This window comes from Bufo bufo, chromosome 10, assembly GCF_905171765.1.
Source record: "Bufo bufo chromosome 10, aBufBuf1.1, whole genome shotgun sequence".
NCBI classification, from domain to species: Eukaryota; Metazoa; Chordata; class Amphibia; order Anura; family Bufonidae; genus Bufo; species Bufo bufo.
In genome coordinates, this window is record NC_053398.1 from 117248133 (window position 1) to 117265260 (window position 17128).

The 17128-nt window shown below is 46.5% G+C and overlaps 1 protein-coding gene across 1 annotated transcript in view; it reads left to right on the forward strand.

The window, feature by feature from the left end:
- The first annotated feature begins 3584 nt into the window (after positions 1 to 3584).
- GAN (gigaxonin) overlaps positions 3585 to 17128 on the forward strand; it is a 52551-nt gene continuing 39007 nt past the window's right edge. The window contains exons 1-3 of the mRNA XM_040409659.1: positions 3585 to 4204; positions 12655 to 12769; positions 16268 to 16618. Of these exons, the coding sequence (XP_040265593.1) occupies positions 4029 to 4204; positions 12655 to 12769; positions 16268 to 16618 (642 nt within the window). The 5' untranslated portion in view covers positions 3585 to 4028. The remainder of the gene's footprint in view (positions 4205 to 12654; positions 12770 to 16267; positions 16619 to 17128) is intronic.

The window sequence follows — 17128 nt, forward strand, 5'->3', positions numbered from 1 at the left end:
CATTCTGAGATTGTTTTTTCATCACATATTGTACTTCATGACACTGGTAAAATGGAGTCAAAAAAATTCATTTTTATTTATAAAAAAATACCAAATTTGCCCAAAAATTTGAAAAATTTGCAAATTTCCAAGTTTTAATTTCTCTACTTCTATAATACATAGTAATACCTACAAAAATAGTTATTACTTTACATTCCCCATATGTCTACTTCATGTTTGGATCATTTTTGAAATTACATTTTATTTTTTGGGGATGTTACAAGGCTTAGTAGTTTAGAAGCAAATGTTGAAATTTTTCTGAAATTTTTAAAAACCTGCTTTTTAAGGACCAGTTCAGGTCTGAAGTCACTTTGTGAGGCTTACATAATAGAAACCACCCAAAAATGACCCATTCTAGAAACTACACCCCTCAAGGTATTCAAAACTGATTTTACAAACTTTGTTAACCCTTTAGGTGTTCCACAAGAATTAATGGAAAATAGAGATACAATTTCAAAATTTCACTTTTTTGGCAGATTTTCCATTTTAATAATTTTTTTCCAGTTACAAAGCAAGGGTTAACAGCCAAACCAAACTCAATATTTATGGCCCTGATTCTGTAGTTTACAGAAATGCCCCATATGTGGCCGTAAACTGCTGTACGGGCACACGGCAGGGTGCAGAAGGAAAGGAATGCCATACGGTTTTTGGAAGGCAGATTTTGCTGGACTGTTTTTTTGACACCATGTCCCATTTGAAGCCCCCCTGATGCACCCCTAGAGTAGAAAATCCAAAAAAGTGACACCATTTTAGAAACTACGGGATAGGGTGGCAGTTTTGTTGGTACTAGTTTAGGGTACATATGATTTTTGGTTGATATTACACTTTTTGTGAGGCAAGGTAACAAGAAATAGCTGTTTTGGCACCGTTTTTATTTTTTGTTATTTACAACATTCGTCTGACAGGTTAGATCATGTGGTATTTTTATAGACTAGGTTGTCACAGACGCGGCGATACCGAATATGTATACAATTTTTTTTATTTATGTAAGTTTTATACAATGATTTCATTTTTTTAAACAAAAAAAATCATGTTTTAGTGTCTCCAGTCTGAGAGCCATAGTTTTTTCAGTTTTTGGGCGATTATCTTGGGTAGGGTGTGATTTTTGTGGGATGAGATGACAGTTTGATTGGCACTATTTTGGGGTGCGTATGACTTTTTGATCACTTGCTATTACACTTTTTCTGATGTAAGGTGACAAAAAATGGCTTTTTTTACCCTTTTTTTTTTTTTTTTTTTTTTTACGGTGTTCACCTGAGGGGTTAGGTCATGTGATACGTTAATATGTCTACTTTTTCTTTCCCAATTTTTTTTTTACTTTATTTGGGGGAAATTATGTTGTTGTTTTTTTTTTTTACTTGAAACTTTTTGGGGGGAAAACTTTTTTTTTTGTCCCACTTTGGGACTTCAACTTTTGGGGTCTGATCCCCTTTACAATGCATTCCAATACTTCTGTATTGGAATGTATTGGCTGTATGAGTAATACAGTGTGTATTACTCATACAGCTTCCTGCCTGTGAGATCCAGGGGGCTGGATCTCACAGGCTCGTCACCGGAAGGCAGCAACGATGCCTAAGGAAGGCATCTCGCTGCCTTCCATGCCATCGGGTGCCCCTTACAGCCGCACGCGGACCCAATGGCACCGCCGCAGCAAAATCTAGTAAAAGCCGCAAACTGCAGTTCTGAATTGACCTGCGGTTTGCGGTGATCGCTGACACGGGGGGTCACGAGACCCCCCGCGCATTGACCCAAGGTGCCTGCTCAATGATTTGAGCAGGCACCTTGTTCCGATCACCGCCCGCCGGTGATCGGAACTACACAGGACGTACAGGTACGCCCTGTGTCCTTAAGTACCAGGACATCAGGGAGTACCTGTACGCCCTATGTCCCTAACAGGTTAAGCAGAAATTTTTTGTCCCCTTCTCCAGATCTGTGCCTCCTCACAATCCTGTTTCTGAGCTTTACAGGTAGTTCTTTTCTCTCACGGCTTGGTTTTTGCTCCGATATGCAAACAGCTGTAAGACCTTATATAGGACAGTACTGTGTCTTCCTAAATCACGTTCAGTCACCTGAATTTATCACTGGAGGACTCCAATCAAGGAGTAGAAACATCTCGAAGATGGTCAAGAGAAATCCGAGGCCCCAGAGCTAAATGCCAAGTGTCATAGCAAAAGTGTGAATCCTGATATCCATGCCAAATATTACTTTTTCCATAAATTAGCAAAACGTTCCAAAATTCTTTTCTCACTTTTTCATTGTAGGATATTGGGTGCAGAATGATGGGAGTTTAGCACAATGTCTGATATAACAAAATATGACAAAAGCGAAAGGGTCTGCAGACTTTCCAAATGCAGTGTATGTCCGTCAAGCTCAATCAGGGTAAGGCCTCATGCACGCGACCGTTCCGTTTTTTGCGGTCCGCAAACCGCGGATCCGCAAGAAACGGAAGTCGCCCGTGTGCCTTCCGCAATTTGCGGAACGGAACGGGCGGCCCATTGTAGAAATGCCTATTCTTGTCCGCAAAACGGAAAAGAATAGGACATGCTATTTTTTTTTTTGCGGGGCCACGGAACGGAGCAAAGGATGCGGACAGCACACGGAGGGCTGTTTGCATCTTTTGCGGCCACATTGAAGTGAACGGGTCCGCACCTGAGCCGCAAAAACTGCGGCTCAGATGCGGACCGGAAAAAACGGTCGTGTGCATGAGGCCTTAAGAATCTGCGTGATGGGAAGGAGTAAATTGGAAAATTTTAGGGCGATTGGCAATTTTTAAACCCAGCTTTGCCATCATGCGCGCCAAATTTAACAAATGCCGCACAATGTTTGATAAATCCGATGCAGCTAAGACTTCTGTCCGTCCTGAGGTGTTTCTCCACGGTCTGCACCAGCCCTTTACCGGGGCACGAAGGAGACAATTTTTGTGACAGGTCACAGGTGAGAAATCCGGCTAAAAGGGGTCGTTGCATCTGGGGCACTTACCTCAGGATATGCCACAAATGGCAGATAGGTGCAGGACTGGCATCTATCTTCAGACCCCAACCCCTTTGTGAGGCACCGCACCCCCTTTTTTACAGCACCCCGCCCCCTCAGTGCCCATGGGGGTGCTGGAGCCTTATTCAGTTAAGATAGACGGAGGACCAGGCACTTTTCCTTTGCTGTCTGCCCAGGCCACAGACTATTGGAAAAGAAAACGACAGCAGTTGCCCATAGCAACCAATCAGGTTACAGCTCTCTTTCCCGCGCTGGGTTGCTATGGGCAATGGCCCCGTTTATAGCAACCAATCAGGTTACAGCTCTCTTTCCCGCGCTGGGTTGCTATGGGCAATGGCCCCGTTTATTACCATCCACTATAGACACTCTGTCTTCACCTCACGAACTTCTCTGTCAGGTACGTTACCCTCTATGGTAGCGTGTGTTGTTTGCGCGAGGACCGTCACGTGACCTCCACTCGCCCCGCCCCGCCCCGCCCCTTACACGCCTGCAGTCTGTTTTGACACGTGGTCAGGGCGCTTTCTGATGACGTCATGCGGACTGAGCGGCGAGGGCTGTCGGCTGAGCCCGGCACAGCAGAAGCAGGAAGAGGAGCGCACGTCAGTGTTCCGTCCAGCCCGCGGATAGTCCTCCTCTCTGTACGGAGCTGACAGCGCCTCTCTGTCCTCCTCCCGGTACATAAGCTCGTGTTATAGCCGCCTGTCATCCAGAGGGCACCCGTTCACACTGTATATGCTGCAGCCTTCCAGCCCTGTATAGCATTGCTTGTCCCAGACCCCAGTGCAGGGTTACAGTCCTGTCCCCTCACCCTCCACCTTCATTCATATGCCATACACAGCATGTACATCCCAGAATACTCCCATCATCCCACACGTAGCACTGTCCTGGCCGAGACTCCTTCCCTACGTCTTCTCATATAGCAGAGCTGGGATTGCTCATTGTTAGCTGTAGCTTTATTAGATTTGACCCCCCTCACCCCTCCGCTTCCATTATCTAAAATGTCAGAGACAACCTCTATGACTGTGGTGTCAGATCCACAGCATGCAATTAAACTTCTCCGGGCTATGGGCGCTTTTCGGACAGAAGCGGACTTCTGTGACGCGGTCCTGGTGATCGAGGACCAGGAGATCCCAGTGCATAAGAATATTTTGGCGGCGGCGAGTCCTTATATAAGGTAAGTCATTCATTCACTTGGTCACCCTTGGATACGTCCTTCACGTGACTGTCCACAACGTTATAGGGATTAGAGTGATGTGGACGTGCCTTTCCTAATCCTCATGGACACACATCACAGATTCTGGCCGCGTGCCGCTCAGATTTCCCCGCACTGTGTTAGAAACTCCTATCCTTGTTTGCGAAATGGACAAGAATAGGACACGTTCAGTTTTTTTGTGGGGCCGTGGAGCGGACATACGGATGCGGACAGCACACAGTGAGCTGTCCACGTATTTTGTGGCCCCATTACAATGAATGGGGCCTCACTGCTCCGCTGTTCTCCACGTTTTGGGCCTTTTGGACACTTTCCTGTACTTCTGACCTTTCTATGAGGATGTAGAAAGGGTGGCTTGGAAGTTCGCACGCGCCGAAATTTTCTACTGCAGATTTCACACTTTTTGCCATGCAAAAATGAGCCGAAAATAACAAGGATGTGGTAGAGCAGGGATGCTTAATCTGCGCCCCTCCAGCTGTTGCAAAACTACAACTCCCTTCAGGTCCTGATCGCTGTCGGCTGTTCGGGCATGATGGAAGTTGTAGTTTTGCTACAACCGGAGGGCCACAAGCTTGACGTCCCTGGTTAAAATGGTCACTGAGCTGCCTGAAAACTTTTGCCATATAATAGCAATATAAAGAATAACAGGTCTGAGTGCTGAGACCCCCACGATCACTAGAGAGATGCGCTCACGTAGCGTGCGCTCTCTCTCTTTTCTGCAGGGGACTGGCTCATTAGAAAGCGCGGGCCATCTCCTGGAGTGAGGAGCGAGAGCCTGCTAAGCGATCGCTTCTCTTCCCTCTTCTAGTGATCAATGGGGGTCTCGGCACCCAGACGCCTACCAATCAAAAACCTTTGATATGTCGCTAGGACGAGTCAAAAGTTTTTGGAAAGCCCCGTGACCCTTTGGGGGGGGGGGGGTGACAGAAGCCCTTTAAAGTAATTTTTCATTTTTTGGCTACTTAAAATCTTTATACTGTGATTTATCAATATATAGGGCTCTTACTCTTTTTCGTTCAGTAGTTTCTTAAAAAAACAGACTTTTATAATATGTAAATTACCTCTCTACCAGCAAGTAGGGCGGTTACTTGCTGGTAGCAGCTGCATCCTCCTTTTAAAAAGACGCCCCCTCCTCATGTTGATTGACAGGGCCAGCGAGCGCTCTCGTCCTCTGGCTGGCCCTGTCTGCGTTCTAAATCTCGTGCCTGTGCCGTACCGGTCTTCAGTTGGCGCGGACGCACTGAGAGGAGGACGCTCGCTCGGCCGCTCCTTCCTCAATGCGCCGATGACGTCACATCTACACCCGGCGCAGGCGAACTGAGGAAGGAGCGGCCTCCTATGAGTGCGCCTGCGCCGACTGAAGACCGGTACGGCGCAGGCGCGGGATTTAGAACGCAGACAGGGCCAGCCAGAGGACGAGCGCGCGTCAATCAACATGAGGAGGGGGCGTCTTTTTAAAAGGAGGATGCGGCTGCTACCAGCAAGTAGCCGCCCTACTTGCTGGTAGAGAGGTAATTTACATATTATAAAAGTCCGTTTTTTGAAGAAACTACTGAACGAAAAAGAGTAAGAGCCCTATATATTGATAAATCGCAGTATAAGGATTTTAAGTAGCCAGAAAATGAAAAATTACTTTAGGGGGGTGACAGAAGCCCTTTAAGTTGACCACCTGCTACCAGCGACGGTGTCATGGCACTACAGGTCCCTGAGCACCTAGTGATTGCTCCCCAAATTCCCACTTCTGGTATAAGCATACTATCCAGGGCAAAGGATGACTCCAGCAAAAGTGTTCCTTAGGGGGGTTCACTTTAAACCCCACGATAGACAGGGCACAGTCTTTTCCTGGATGAATGTCATGTGATATTCTATTCGGCCGTCTGCCATTGTTTTCTTCAGCAGCTAACTGGTTAATGATGCAGTAGAAAGGGACATTAATGATTACTCCCTACCCTGTGACTCATCAAGTGTTGAGTCTGATTAATCCCTCTGGCGTTGTTTAACCTGCGTGGTCGTGAAGTGGTTAAGTGAGTCAGTAAAAGTGGCTGACATTGCAAACACAAGCTTATAAAAGGGAGGCACCATCGCCGTGCCCACAGGGCGAGCCCGGGGACCTGTAGCACACCGTCTCCAGTTCCAAGCTTGTGCTCATAAATGGGGTCTGCTCTGTCAGGTGGTTACATAAGTTTGCTCTTTACAGTAATATATGTCGGCTTCTAGTACTGGGGGAGGGGAGGGGGGTGGAGTGAGCGGCCGATTGCAGCTTTCACTGTGTGTGGAGACTGGTATAGCAGCTCTGCCAACTGACTGTTTCCAGATCTCCGTCCTGAGCAATTACTGTGCAGAGACCTCAGATTCTCCAGGGCGCGGCTCTCGTATCTATCACTTTTCGCGATGAGCCCGTTTCCACCATTCATGTCCGTGTATGTAACTAGAGCACTATTTCTAAGCATCTGGGCTCATTCACACACATACAGCATTATGGTTCCTAATTCAATGTATTAATTTTTTTTTTCTAAAAAAAAATAAAAAATAAAGTATACTTTCCCAATATATTTAACCGATTTTATTCAATTCCTTTGAAAGGGTCATAAGTTTTCGCCAAACTTTTGATATGCCATAGATACATATTTAAGTTCAGATTGGCGAGGCGTTTGAGTGCTGAGACCGCTGCACGAGATGGGCTCCATCAGAGGTCGCAATAACGCCTGTACAAGCGACATAGACACCTGTTCAGGCCATTTACTCCCTGAAAAAAGTCTAAGGCCCCTTTCACACGGGCGAGAATTCCGCGCAGGTGCAGTGCGTGAGGTGAACGCATTGCACCCGCACTGAATCCGGACCCATTCACTTCAATGGGGCTGTTCAGATGAGCGGTGATTTTCACGCATCACTTGTGCGTTGCCTGAAAATCGCAGCATGTTCTATATTCTGCGATTTTTCACGCAACGGAGGCCCCATAGAAGTGAATGGGTCTGCGTGAAAATCGCAAGCAAGTGCGGATGCGGTGCGATTTTCAGGCATGGTTGCTAGGAGACGATGTAAGTAAATTGACTGTATTATTTTCCCTTATAACATGGTTATAAGGGAAACTAATAGCAGTCTTGATACAGAATGCATACTAAAATGTGGCTTTAGGGGTTAAAAAACATAAATAAAAAATGACTCACCTCATCCACTTGTTTGCGCAGCCGGCATCATCTTCCTTCTTCTTCTTTCAGGACCTGCAAAAGGACCTTTGATGACGTAATCGCGCTCACCACGTGATGAGCGTGATTACGTCATCAAAGGTCCTGAAAGAAGACGATCCCGGCTGCGCAATCAAGTGGATAAGGTGAGTTAATTTCTTTTTTTTCTTTTTTAAACCCCTCAATTGACATTTTACTATGCATTCTGTATTCAGAATGCTATTATTTTCCCTTATAACCATGTTATAAGGGAAAATAATACAATCTACAGAACACCGATTCCCAAACCCGAACTCTTTTTCCCGCAACGCCCGTGTGAAAGAGGCCTAAGTTAGCTCCTCGTCTCCTGTGGTGAGAGGCGTGGGGGGCACCAGGTATCGTCTCAGCAGTATGTGTATTCATCCATGGTTTATGGGCACGGAAGGAGCTGTGGCACCAGAGTGAAGCGGAGGGGGCGTGCCCCTGGCACTTCTGTTCTGAAGTTGCCCTGTACATGTGGAGGGCAGTGGCAGGAGGCTGTGCCCTGCTGTGGCTGTCAGGCCTTTCTGCAGTACTTGGGCTGGAAGTGAAAGCACAGTTTGAAGCTAGTCACTGCCATGTTACAGGTCATAGGATCCACCTGTGTGAACAAGGACAGTGCTAATGGGACCCACGGACCTACGTGCAGCTGTATGCCACCTAGAACCAGAGGGCCGTTGCAGCCTACTCTTTCTGTCAGGGAAGCCGTCCCTTTTATGACTGACCTGTCTGACAAAGTATAGGGAAGATGCAGTATGTCAGACTGGACTTTATCACTTGGCTATAATTGCCTGCTGTTATCAAGACAAGTAATTGTTTTCCTGCTTAAATACCCACCTCTAAGGCCACGTTCACACCACCGCTCCAAGCAGAACCATGAAAATAACAGAAGTGCTGGATCGGACACATAACGGAGATGAACAGAGCTAACCAAACTCCGTTTACTATCAGGTCCCCTTCAGGATCCGGTCAAAAAAAGTCCTGCATGTAAGGCTTTTTTTGTCCGGACTTTTTGACAGAATCTGCCCCGTACAGAGCCTTCCACGCAGATGTGAGCAAGCTCTGCAGGGGTTATCCCATCTTAGACAATGGGGGCATATCGCTAGGATATGCCCCCATTGTCTGATAAGTGCGGGTCCCACCTCTAGGACCCGCACCTACAAGGAGAACGGAGCGGGGAGAGCTGTGGCTGGAGGACCCTGGGTTTCCCCGGTTCCGTCCACCACCAGGCACAGCTCCCCACCTCTCCTATTGAAGTGAGTGGGAGCGCACCGCGCATGCGCGGCCACCGCTCCCATTCATTCCTATGGGGCCGACGGAAATAGCCGAGCCAGCGCTCAGCTATTTTCGGCGGCTCCTTAGAAATGAATGGAGGGCGGCTGCGCATGCTTTCTGCGCTCCGTTCACCATGTAGGTGCGGGTCCCAGAAGTGGGACCCGCACCTATCAGACAATGGGGGGCAAATCCTAGCGATATGCTCCCATTGTCTAAGATGGGATAACCCCTTTAACATTATGTAGGCCTATGTATTATTTATTTCTATTACTGCAACTTTTGGTTCTCCTCCTCAGCTAAAAATACTCCTCAAAAATGGTAAGAGGAGTACTTTTAACCTTCCGGAAAAAAATGTATTGCTATCTCTGGGCTCCATAGAAGTCCACAGACCCATCTCGATTCCATTCCCTGTAGCCAGGAAAGAGAGCTTGATATCTGAGCGCTTCTCTCCCGTCGTTCTAGGGATCGCTGGGGGTCTCAGATCCCCCACAAATCTAAACTTTTCATATGACTCTGTCCTATCAAAAGGTTTGCAAAAAATTAGTGACCCTTTAAGTCTTCATACACACAGCTGTGTCCCTATTTCGATCCACAAACAAGTGATCCACACTGGGCCTGCAGCGGTCACATGACGCTTAATCACTGGCTTCAGCGGATGGCACGATATTCGTGGCCTGTGACTGGCTGCAGTGGTCATGTAAATTATGCATGTGACAACAGCACTACAGGCTAAGGGGCTATTCACACAACCGGATCCACTTTGCAGTCTTCAAGTAGCAGATCCACAAAATATGGACGTGGTCTGTGCGCATCCCGCACTTTTCGCGGGCCCTATTGTAACAATGCCTATTCTTGTCTGCAAAATGGAAAAGAATAGGACATGTTCTATCTTTTTAGCTTGGCCGCAGAACGGACACACGGATGCAGACAACAAGCGGTGTCTGCCCCATTGAAATACCGGCTCTTTTTTTGCGGACCAAAAATACCGTCCCATGAATAGCCCCTTAGAGGGCTTTGGAGTAGCGGGACGTAATAAAGGTGAGTAAGGGCTTTATTTTCTATGTTAGGGCTAGTTCACACTGTGGATTTTGCAGAGTTAAAATTTGCCGCAGTTTTTGTAATTTGGATGCTGCGGACCCGCTTACGTTTTAGCCTTATTGAGGGGCGCTAAACTGCGAGTAGACACCGCGCCGGCTGTTGGATACGTATGACCAGCGTCCTGCGCAGTCTAGTGAGTATTTCATGTCTGCCTTGCCTTCATATCTGGGCTGGGTGTACATTTATCCCAGGATCTCCTTCCCAGGGCATTGAATAAGCAAACGGCCAACACCCCAACCTCAGCGCCAACAATTATGTCTAATCCCAGGTGGAGTCCGTGGAAAGCGCTTCAATCACAGGGAAATTGAGAATTTCAGCTCTCATGACCATTGTTAACACTCTGTGACTCTTCTACTGCTGCAGTCAGTATCTATAATGTTACCGCTGGGGATGGCAGCCATGACCTGACAGGTTGGCCTGAGGATCCATTGTATGGATCAGATGATGGTCATGGTGGGACCTGGCTGAGAGCAGGCCGGATCTACAACGCAGTCCACATCTCACACCGGCTGGGTTTGCCCTGGATTCACGGCAGATTTGTGTCGGACCGACTTTTTTTTTTTTTTTTTTTTTTTTTTCAGTCTATGTAGCTGTATGAGGACTTACTGTTTTTAGATTTACATGGCGCCATTTTGGAGTGCACATCACTTTCTGATTCACGTTTATTAACTCTTTCTGGGTGGTTGATGTTTTTACATTATACATTTTGCAGCGTTTTTCAGCATAACGAAGGCTACTTTCACACTCTCGTTTGGTGCGGATCCGTCATGGATCTGCATAAACGGATCTGCACCGATAATACAACCGCATGCATCCGTTCAGAACGGATCCGTTTGTATTATCTTTAATATAGCCAAAACGGATCCGACTTGAATACCATTGAAAGTCAGTGGGGGACGGATCCGTTTTCTATTGTGCCAGATTGTGTCAGTGAAAACGGATCCGTCCCCATTGACTTACATTGTGCGTCAGGACGGATCCGTTTGGCTCAGTTTCGTCAGATGGACACCAAAATGCTGCAGGCAACGTTTTGGTGTCCGCCTCTAGAGCGGAATGGAGACTGAATGGAGGCAAACTGATAAAAACTGATGCATTCTGAGCAGATCCTTATCCATAAAAAAAAAGTAAATCTTCTTGCATCGCCGCATTCCAAGACCCATAACTTTTTTTTATTTTTCTTAGGCCTCATGCACCCGGCCATTGTTTTGGTCCGCGTCCGAGCCGCAGTTTTTGCGGCTTGGATGCGGACCCGTTTACTTCAATGGAACTCTGCGTGCTGTCCGCATCCGTTGCTCCGTTCTGTGGTCCGCCCAAAAAATATAACCTGTCCTAATCTTGTCCGCGCTTTACAGACAAGAATAGGCAGTTTTATTAAAGGCTGTCCGTGCCGTTATGCAAATTACGGAACGCAAACAGACGCCATCCGTGTCTTGCGGTCAGCAAAACACACAACGGTCGTGTGCATGTAGCCTTACTATGAAGTTGTGTGAGGGCTAGATTTTTGCAGGACGACTTGTAGTTTTTATTGGTATCATTTTGGGGTAAATAGCACTTTGTGATCACTTGTTATTAAAGGGGTCCTCTCACTTCAGTAAGTGGCATTTGTCATGTAGAGAAAGTTACTACAAGGCACTTACTAATGTATTGTGATTGTCCATATTGCCTCCTTTGCCGGCTGGATTCATTTTTCCATCACGTTATACACGGCACGTTTCCATGGTTACAGACCACCCTGCAATCCATCAGTGGTGGTCGTCCTTGCATACTACAAGAAAATGCATCAGCCTCTCTGGTGGCCGGGACCATGGGAGCGCATATAGGCTTGTGTTTTTTCCTATATTGTGCAAGCACGACCACCACTGATGGATTGCAGGGTCAGCGCTAGGTTTTGTCTACAGCTCTTCTTAAAGGGATACTAACCTAGAAATGAATGAGAAAAAAAGAAAACCCAAATTAAAGACGTGCGTATGTGCAGAGGCTTCTGAAACGTTCTTGTAGAAACTGGGGCTTTTTCATTGTGTTTTCTCCGTGTTTTAGTTGATCGTGGGTCCTTAAAGGGGTATTTTCATCTTGGAATATGGAGGGAGCCGCTTCTCCTGTTGCCAACAAGAGAATTTGGAATGTTGAAATCCATTATGTCTAATCCTTGCTTCCTTTGATATTTACCGCCAAGGGGCAGTCAGTAGGACACTGCAATCTCTGTTGATGTTATGATTGGGGTTAGAGCAGGGATGTCAAACCCGTGGCCCTCCTGCTGTTGTAGAACTACAACTTCCATCATGCCTTGACAGCCTACAGCTATTTAGGCATGCTGGGAGTTGTAGTCTTGCAACAGATGGAGGACTGCAAATTTGACATCCCTGGTTTAGAGGGTTAAAGGGCTTCTCCTGGCTCCAGATATGGCAGGGCTATCTTCAGGATAGGTCACCAGTATGAGATCGGCAGGGGGTTCATCGCCTGTCAGCCCCAGCTGCAGCACCAGAAATGCACTGTGTATGGAGCATAGCGCCATACACGGTATAGGAGCCATGCCGGGATACTGCCGCTCCGCTCCCATTCAGGTGAACGATGGTTCCAGAAACGACACCGTGTTCGGAACCTGCTGCTTCCGTTCCATGTATAGTTTCTGACTCTACAGCTGCCCAAAATAGCTGATCGGGGGTGGTGCTGGGTGTTGAACCCCCACCGCTCTGATATTGCTGACCTATCCTGGGAAGAGGTTAGCTATAGCTGTTTCTTGGACAGCCCCTTTAAATTTCGCTGTCCTCTCGTAGTTTTTCACAGCGGACAATTGTTTCTTCTCTGTCCACCATTAAACTGCATTTATTTTCATTACAGAGCAAAGCTGAACTATAACCCTCCAAAATATGATGGTTTCCCATACAAAATTGAAATGGAAGGAATTTCTGTGTCGGTCATAAAGGAGATTCTTGACTACATTTTCAGCGGACAGGTATTGTACTGATTATAAAGCGTAACTCTGTATCTGTGGCCTGCTTCTAAATGGTGGGTTTCTGTGGTCGGAGGATTTGAGATTTGATGTTGAGGAGACACCCTGCTCGATGACCCCTCTGTCACATAGGAGGACCCCTTTCCTATAAGGGCAAGTGTTGGTTAGGGACAGATTTTGTATTGAGGCTCAGGAGAATTTCAAGTTTTAGAGGAGGAAAATAAGAAAATAATGCCCCCCCACGTCGGACCTCTGATCAGGCGCCCCACGTCGGACCTCTGATCAGGCGCCCCACGTCGGACCTCTGATCAGGCGCCCCACGTCGGACCTCTGATCAGGCGCCCCACGTCGGACCTCTGATCAGGCGCCCCACGTCGGACCTCTGATCAGGCCCCCCACCAGAGATAAAATAAATGAATAAACTTACCTCTCCTGCTTGCCACTGCAGATCCAGCTCTTTCTCCTGCACTTACCTCTCCCTGGTCGGCTCCGGGTCCGCTTTGCACTGTGACCTGACTGCGTACAGCGTCTGGTCTTAGGGTGAACACTACATCCTGATGCTGTACGCAGTCAGGACAGTTCAGTGCAGACCCAGAGGAAGACCAAGGAGCATTGAGTACAGCGCTACAGTCACTGCTTCCTGCAGCTCCTGGATACTAGCACTCATTAGTATTCGCTTTATAACATGCACTGCCAAAAGTGTGTCTTAGGCTGCATCCACATGACTACTTTTGGTCCCCATCCGATCCACATATTTTGTGAATCGCACATAAAATGTGCAAAAAAAAATCTAGACCACACTTTGTGCTGTCCACATCCGTTTGTCTGTTTCACGTCTCCGCGTAAATGATAGAACATGTCCTATTCTTGTCCGTTTTGCGGACAAGAATAGGTATTGTTACAATGGATCAGCAAAAAAAAACGGATGCAGCAAATATTTCACCCTTAGGGCTCATGCACACAAACTTATTTTCTTTCCGCTTCCGTTCCGTTCTTCTTTTTTTTTTTTTTTTTTTTTTTTTTTTTGCGACAGTATTCGGAACCATTCACTTCAATGGGGCTGTAGAAAATACTGAAGTTACTCCGTGTGCATTCCATTTCCGTTTGTCCGCATGGCCGTTCCGCAAAAAAGTAGTGCATGTCTTATTATTGTCTGCAAATCGCGGTCCGAGGCCCCATTCAAGTCAATAGGTCAGCAAAAAATACGGAACGCACACGGAACACATCTGTATTTCATCCACAAAAGATGGCAGAGACAGCACACATGTGCTGTCTCCGCCATCTTTTGTGGAAAATTATAAAAGACTCCTGGGGTGGAAGGAATCAATTGGAGACGGGCACCCACGAAAGCCCTCTACACGAGTGCTATGGTTACTTTTGATTGGAATATCTGTATTTCATCCGTATTTTACGGATCCATACTGTAGAAATGCTATGCCCAGCCCATATCGCTCATGTGTTTGGTGATTAATAAGTTACTGTTTCCGATCCGCAAAAAATAGATCAAATGCGGAAACCATACGGATATGTTTTGTGGAATAACAGAATGGAAGAGGACTTAAATCAGAGGAAAAAAAAACCTCCGATTCGGACAAATGGATCGGTTAAAAACGGACCGCAAAACAACAATGGTCGTGTGCATGAGCCCTTATAAAGTGGAAAACAGAGTAGTCTCATGAACCTGGACAGTGTCCTGCTCATTCATTAAAGGGGTATTCCCTTCACAGACAATGGAGGAATATCCCTAGGATATGCCCCCATTGTCTGATAGGTGCGGGTCCCACCTCTGGGACCCGCACCTACAAGGAGAATGAAGCAGGGAGAGCCGAGACTGGAGGACGCGGATTTCCTGGGGTCCGTCCACCACCAAGCGCTGCTCCCATACAGCACGTGCGGCCCCTGCTCCTATTCATTTCTATGGGGCAGACAGAAATAGCCGTGCCAGCGCTCTGCTATTTTCGGCGGCCCCATGGAAATGATTGGAGGGCGGCTGTGCATGCGCAGTGCGCCCTCCATTAATTTCCCCAGTCCGTTCTCGTTGTAGGTGCGGGTCGCAGAGGTGGGACCCGCACCTATCAGACAATGGGAACAAATCCTAGCGATATGCCCCCATTGTATGTGATGGGAATACCCCTTTAAAGGGGTATTCCAGTAAAGTAACTTAATTTTAGAAAAACTGCATTAAGGCTGCAAGCTGTGACCCAACCAGAACCCACACCTGTACATATAACCGGAGTTTCAATTTACCTTGCAACCCATTTGTCTAGCTCCTGTGTGAGTCTGCAACATACAGAGTGTCATGGCGCCTGATCTTCCCTCACACAACTACAATCCCCACAATCCCCAGCTTTCCTGCTGTGAGTGTTGATGTTTACTGATTGGCTGCCTGATATACAGTCCGGTCACGCCCCCACTACCCAGTAATCAGCAGCACACTGACACGCCCTTTGTTTCACAAGACCTTTAGCTAGAGAATTGATAGCGACACACTGAGCATGCTCGACCTGACAAAGGCTCAGAACTACAGGTCGATGCCATGGTAATTTATGAGGGAACACAGTGGGTAGCAGAGGAAAACTACTTTTATAACTACTGAACCGTAAATATGTGAAATTTACATTATATTAGGTAATTATTGATGATTAATTATTCTAAAACATAAGTTATATTTATGGTAACCGGAATACCCCTTTAAGGATAAAGCCCCCTTTATATGTATCAATTTTTGCAGACCACACATTGGGTATCCGCAAAACACAGATACCAGCCGTGTGCAGAACGAAATATCCCCCGCCATGATAGAAATGCCTATTCTTGTTCATAAATATAGGTAAGAATAGGATACGTTCTCTTTTGCGCCCCCATTGAAATGAATGGGTTCGCATCCATTCTGCAAAATTGCGGATTGGATGCGGAAAGAAAAATACGGCCGTGTGAATGGGCCCTAGAAGGGGTGTTCCTGGAGTACTATACTGATGACCGATTCTGAGCAGCTAGAGATGTGTGCCATGATTGATGCCATTAGTCTGGTGATGGTAATCAGTTCACAGAAGCCCACGCCTTCTCAACACCTTCTCAGAATGGTGCGAAATCGCAAAAAGATGCAAATTTGGCATGTGACAAATTTGCTATTCTGCTCTGCCAGAAAACTTGGTAGATTGGTGAGTAAGGCCCCTTTCACACGAGCGAGTTTTCCGCGCGGGCGAAATGCGTGACATGAACGCACGGCACCCGCACTGAATCTTGACCCATTCATTCCAATGCGTCTGTGTACGTGAGCGTTGTTTTTCACATTAGAAGTCTTTTCTTCAGTATCTTTTTGCGTTCAAACATTTCCCCTTAAAGGTCAAGAAAACAGATTTGCATATGGGTGCGGTAACACATTATACAGCATACAGAGAGTAATCAACGCAAGATTTAACTTTAATTTGTATAAAAAGTATGCACCAACCCTACAGCTCCTGCCAAATCTATATGTATGTTTCGTCTTTCCCTGGGCAGATCAGGCTGAGCGAAGAAACGATCCAGGACGTGGTGCAGGCCGCCGACCTCTTGCTCCTCACCGACCTGAAGACTTTGTGCTGCGAGTTCCTGGAGGGCTGTATTACCGCCGAGAACTGCATCGGCATTCGGGACTTTGCACTGCATTATTGTCTGAACCATGTGTATTACCTGGCCACCGAGTACCTGGAGACCCACTTCCGAGATGTCAGCAGCACCGAGGAATACTTAGAACTTGGCCCAACAAAACTGAAAGAGGTCCTGTCCCTGGAGAAGCTAAATGTGGGCAATGAAAAATACGTGTTTGAAGCCGTGCTTAGATGGATTTCCCATGACCCCGAAGTGAGAAAGGTAATGTGGTTCACTGATGATCGGTGTAGCCGGTGGACAAAAATGGCTTGGCTTCTGGAACAATAATAGAGGATTTCCTTATGGTCCTGCATATGTTTTTTTCAGAATAAAACTTCATCTAGTGAAAGTAATGTTATATAAGGAATTGCTATTCCAGCAGTTATGTAGTATATGGTGAGCTATGGCTCCAAAGAGGAGCTGCTTCAGTGCATTGAAGTCTTTTACACGGGCTAATGATTGGGAACAGTCCCAGGAGCATTCGTTTGGCTTCTCATCTACAAACCACTTGTCAGCTAATCGCATATGTTATGCTGCTATAATTTGTACCAATAACTCCCACTAAAAAGGAGAGCGAGGCACGATCAAAGTTATATATAAAAAATATATTTTTTTTCATTTATCCATAAATATAAAAAAATAAACCTACGTAAAAAAAATAAAAATAACTATCTAAACATATGCAGACAGAAATAAAAGGATGCTCTGGCTGTGCCATATCAAACTGTAAGG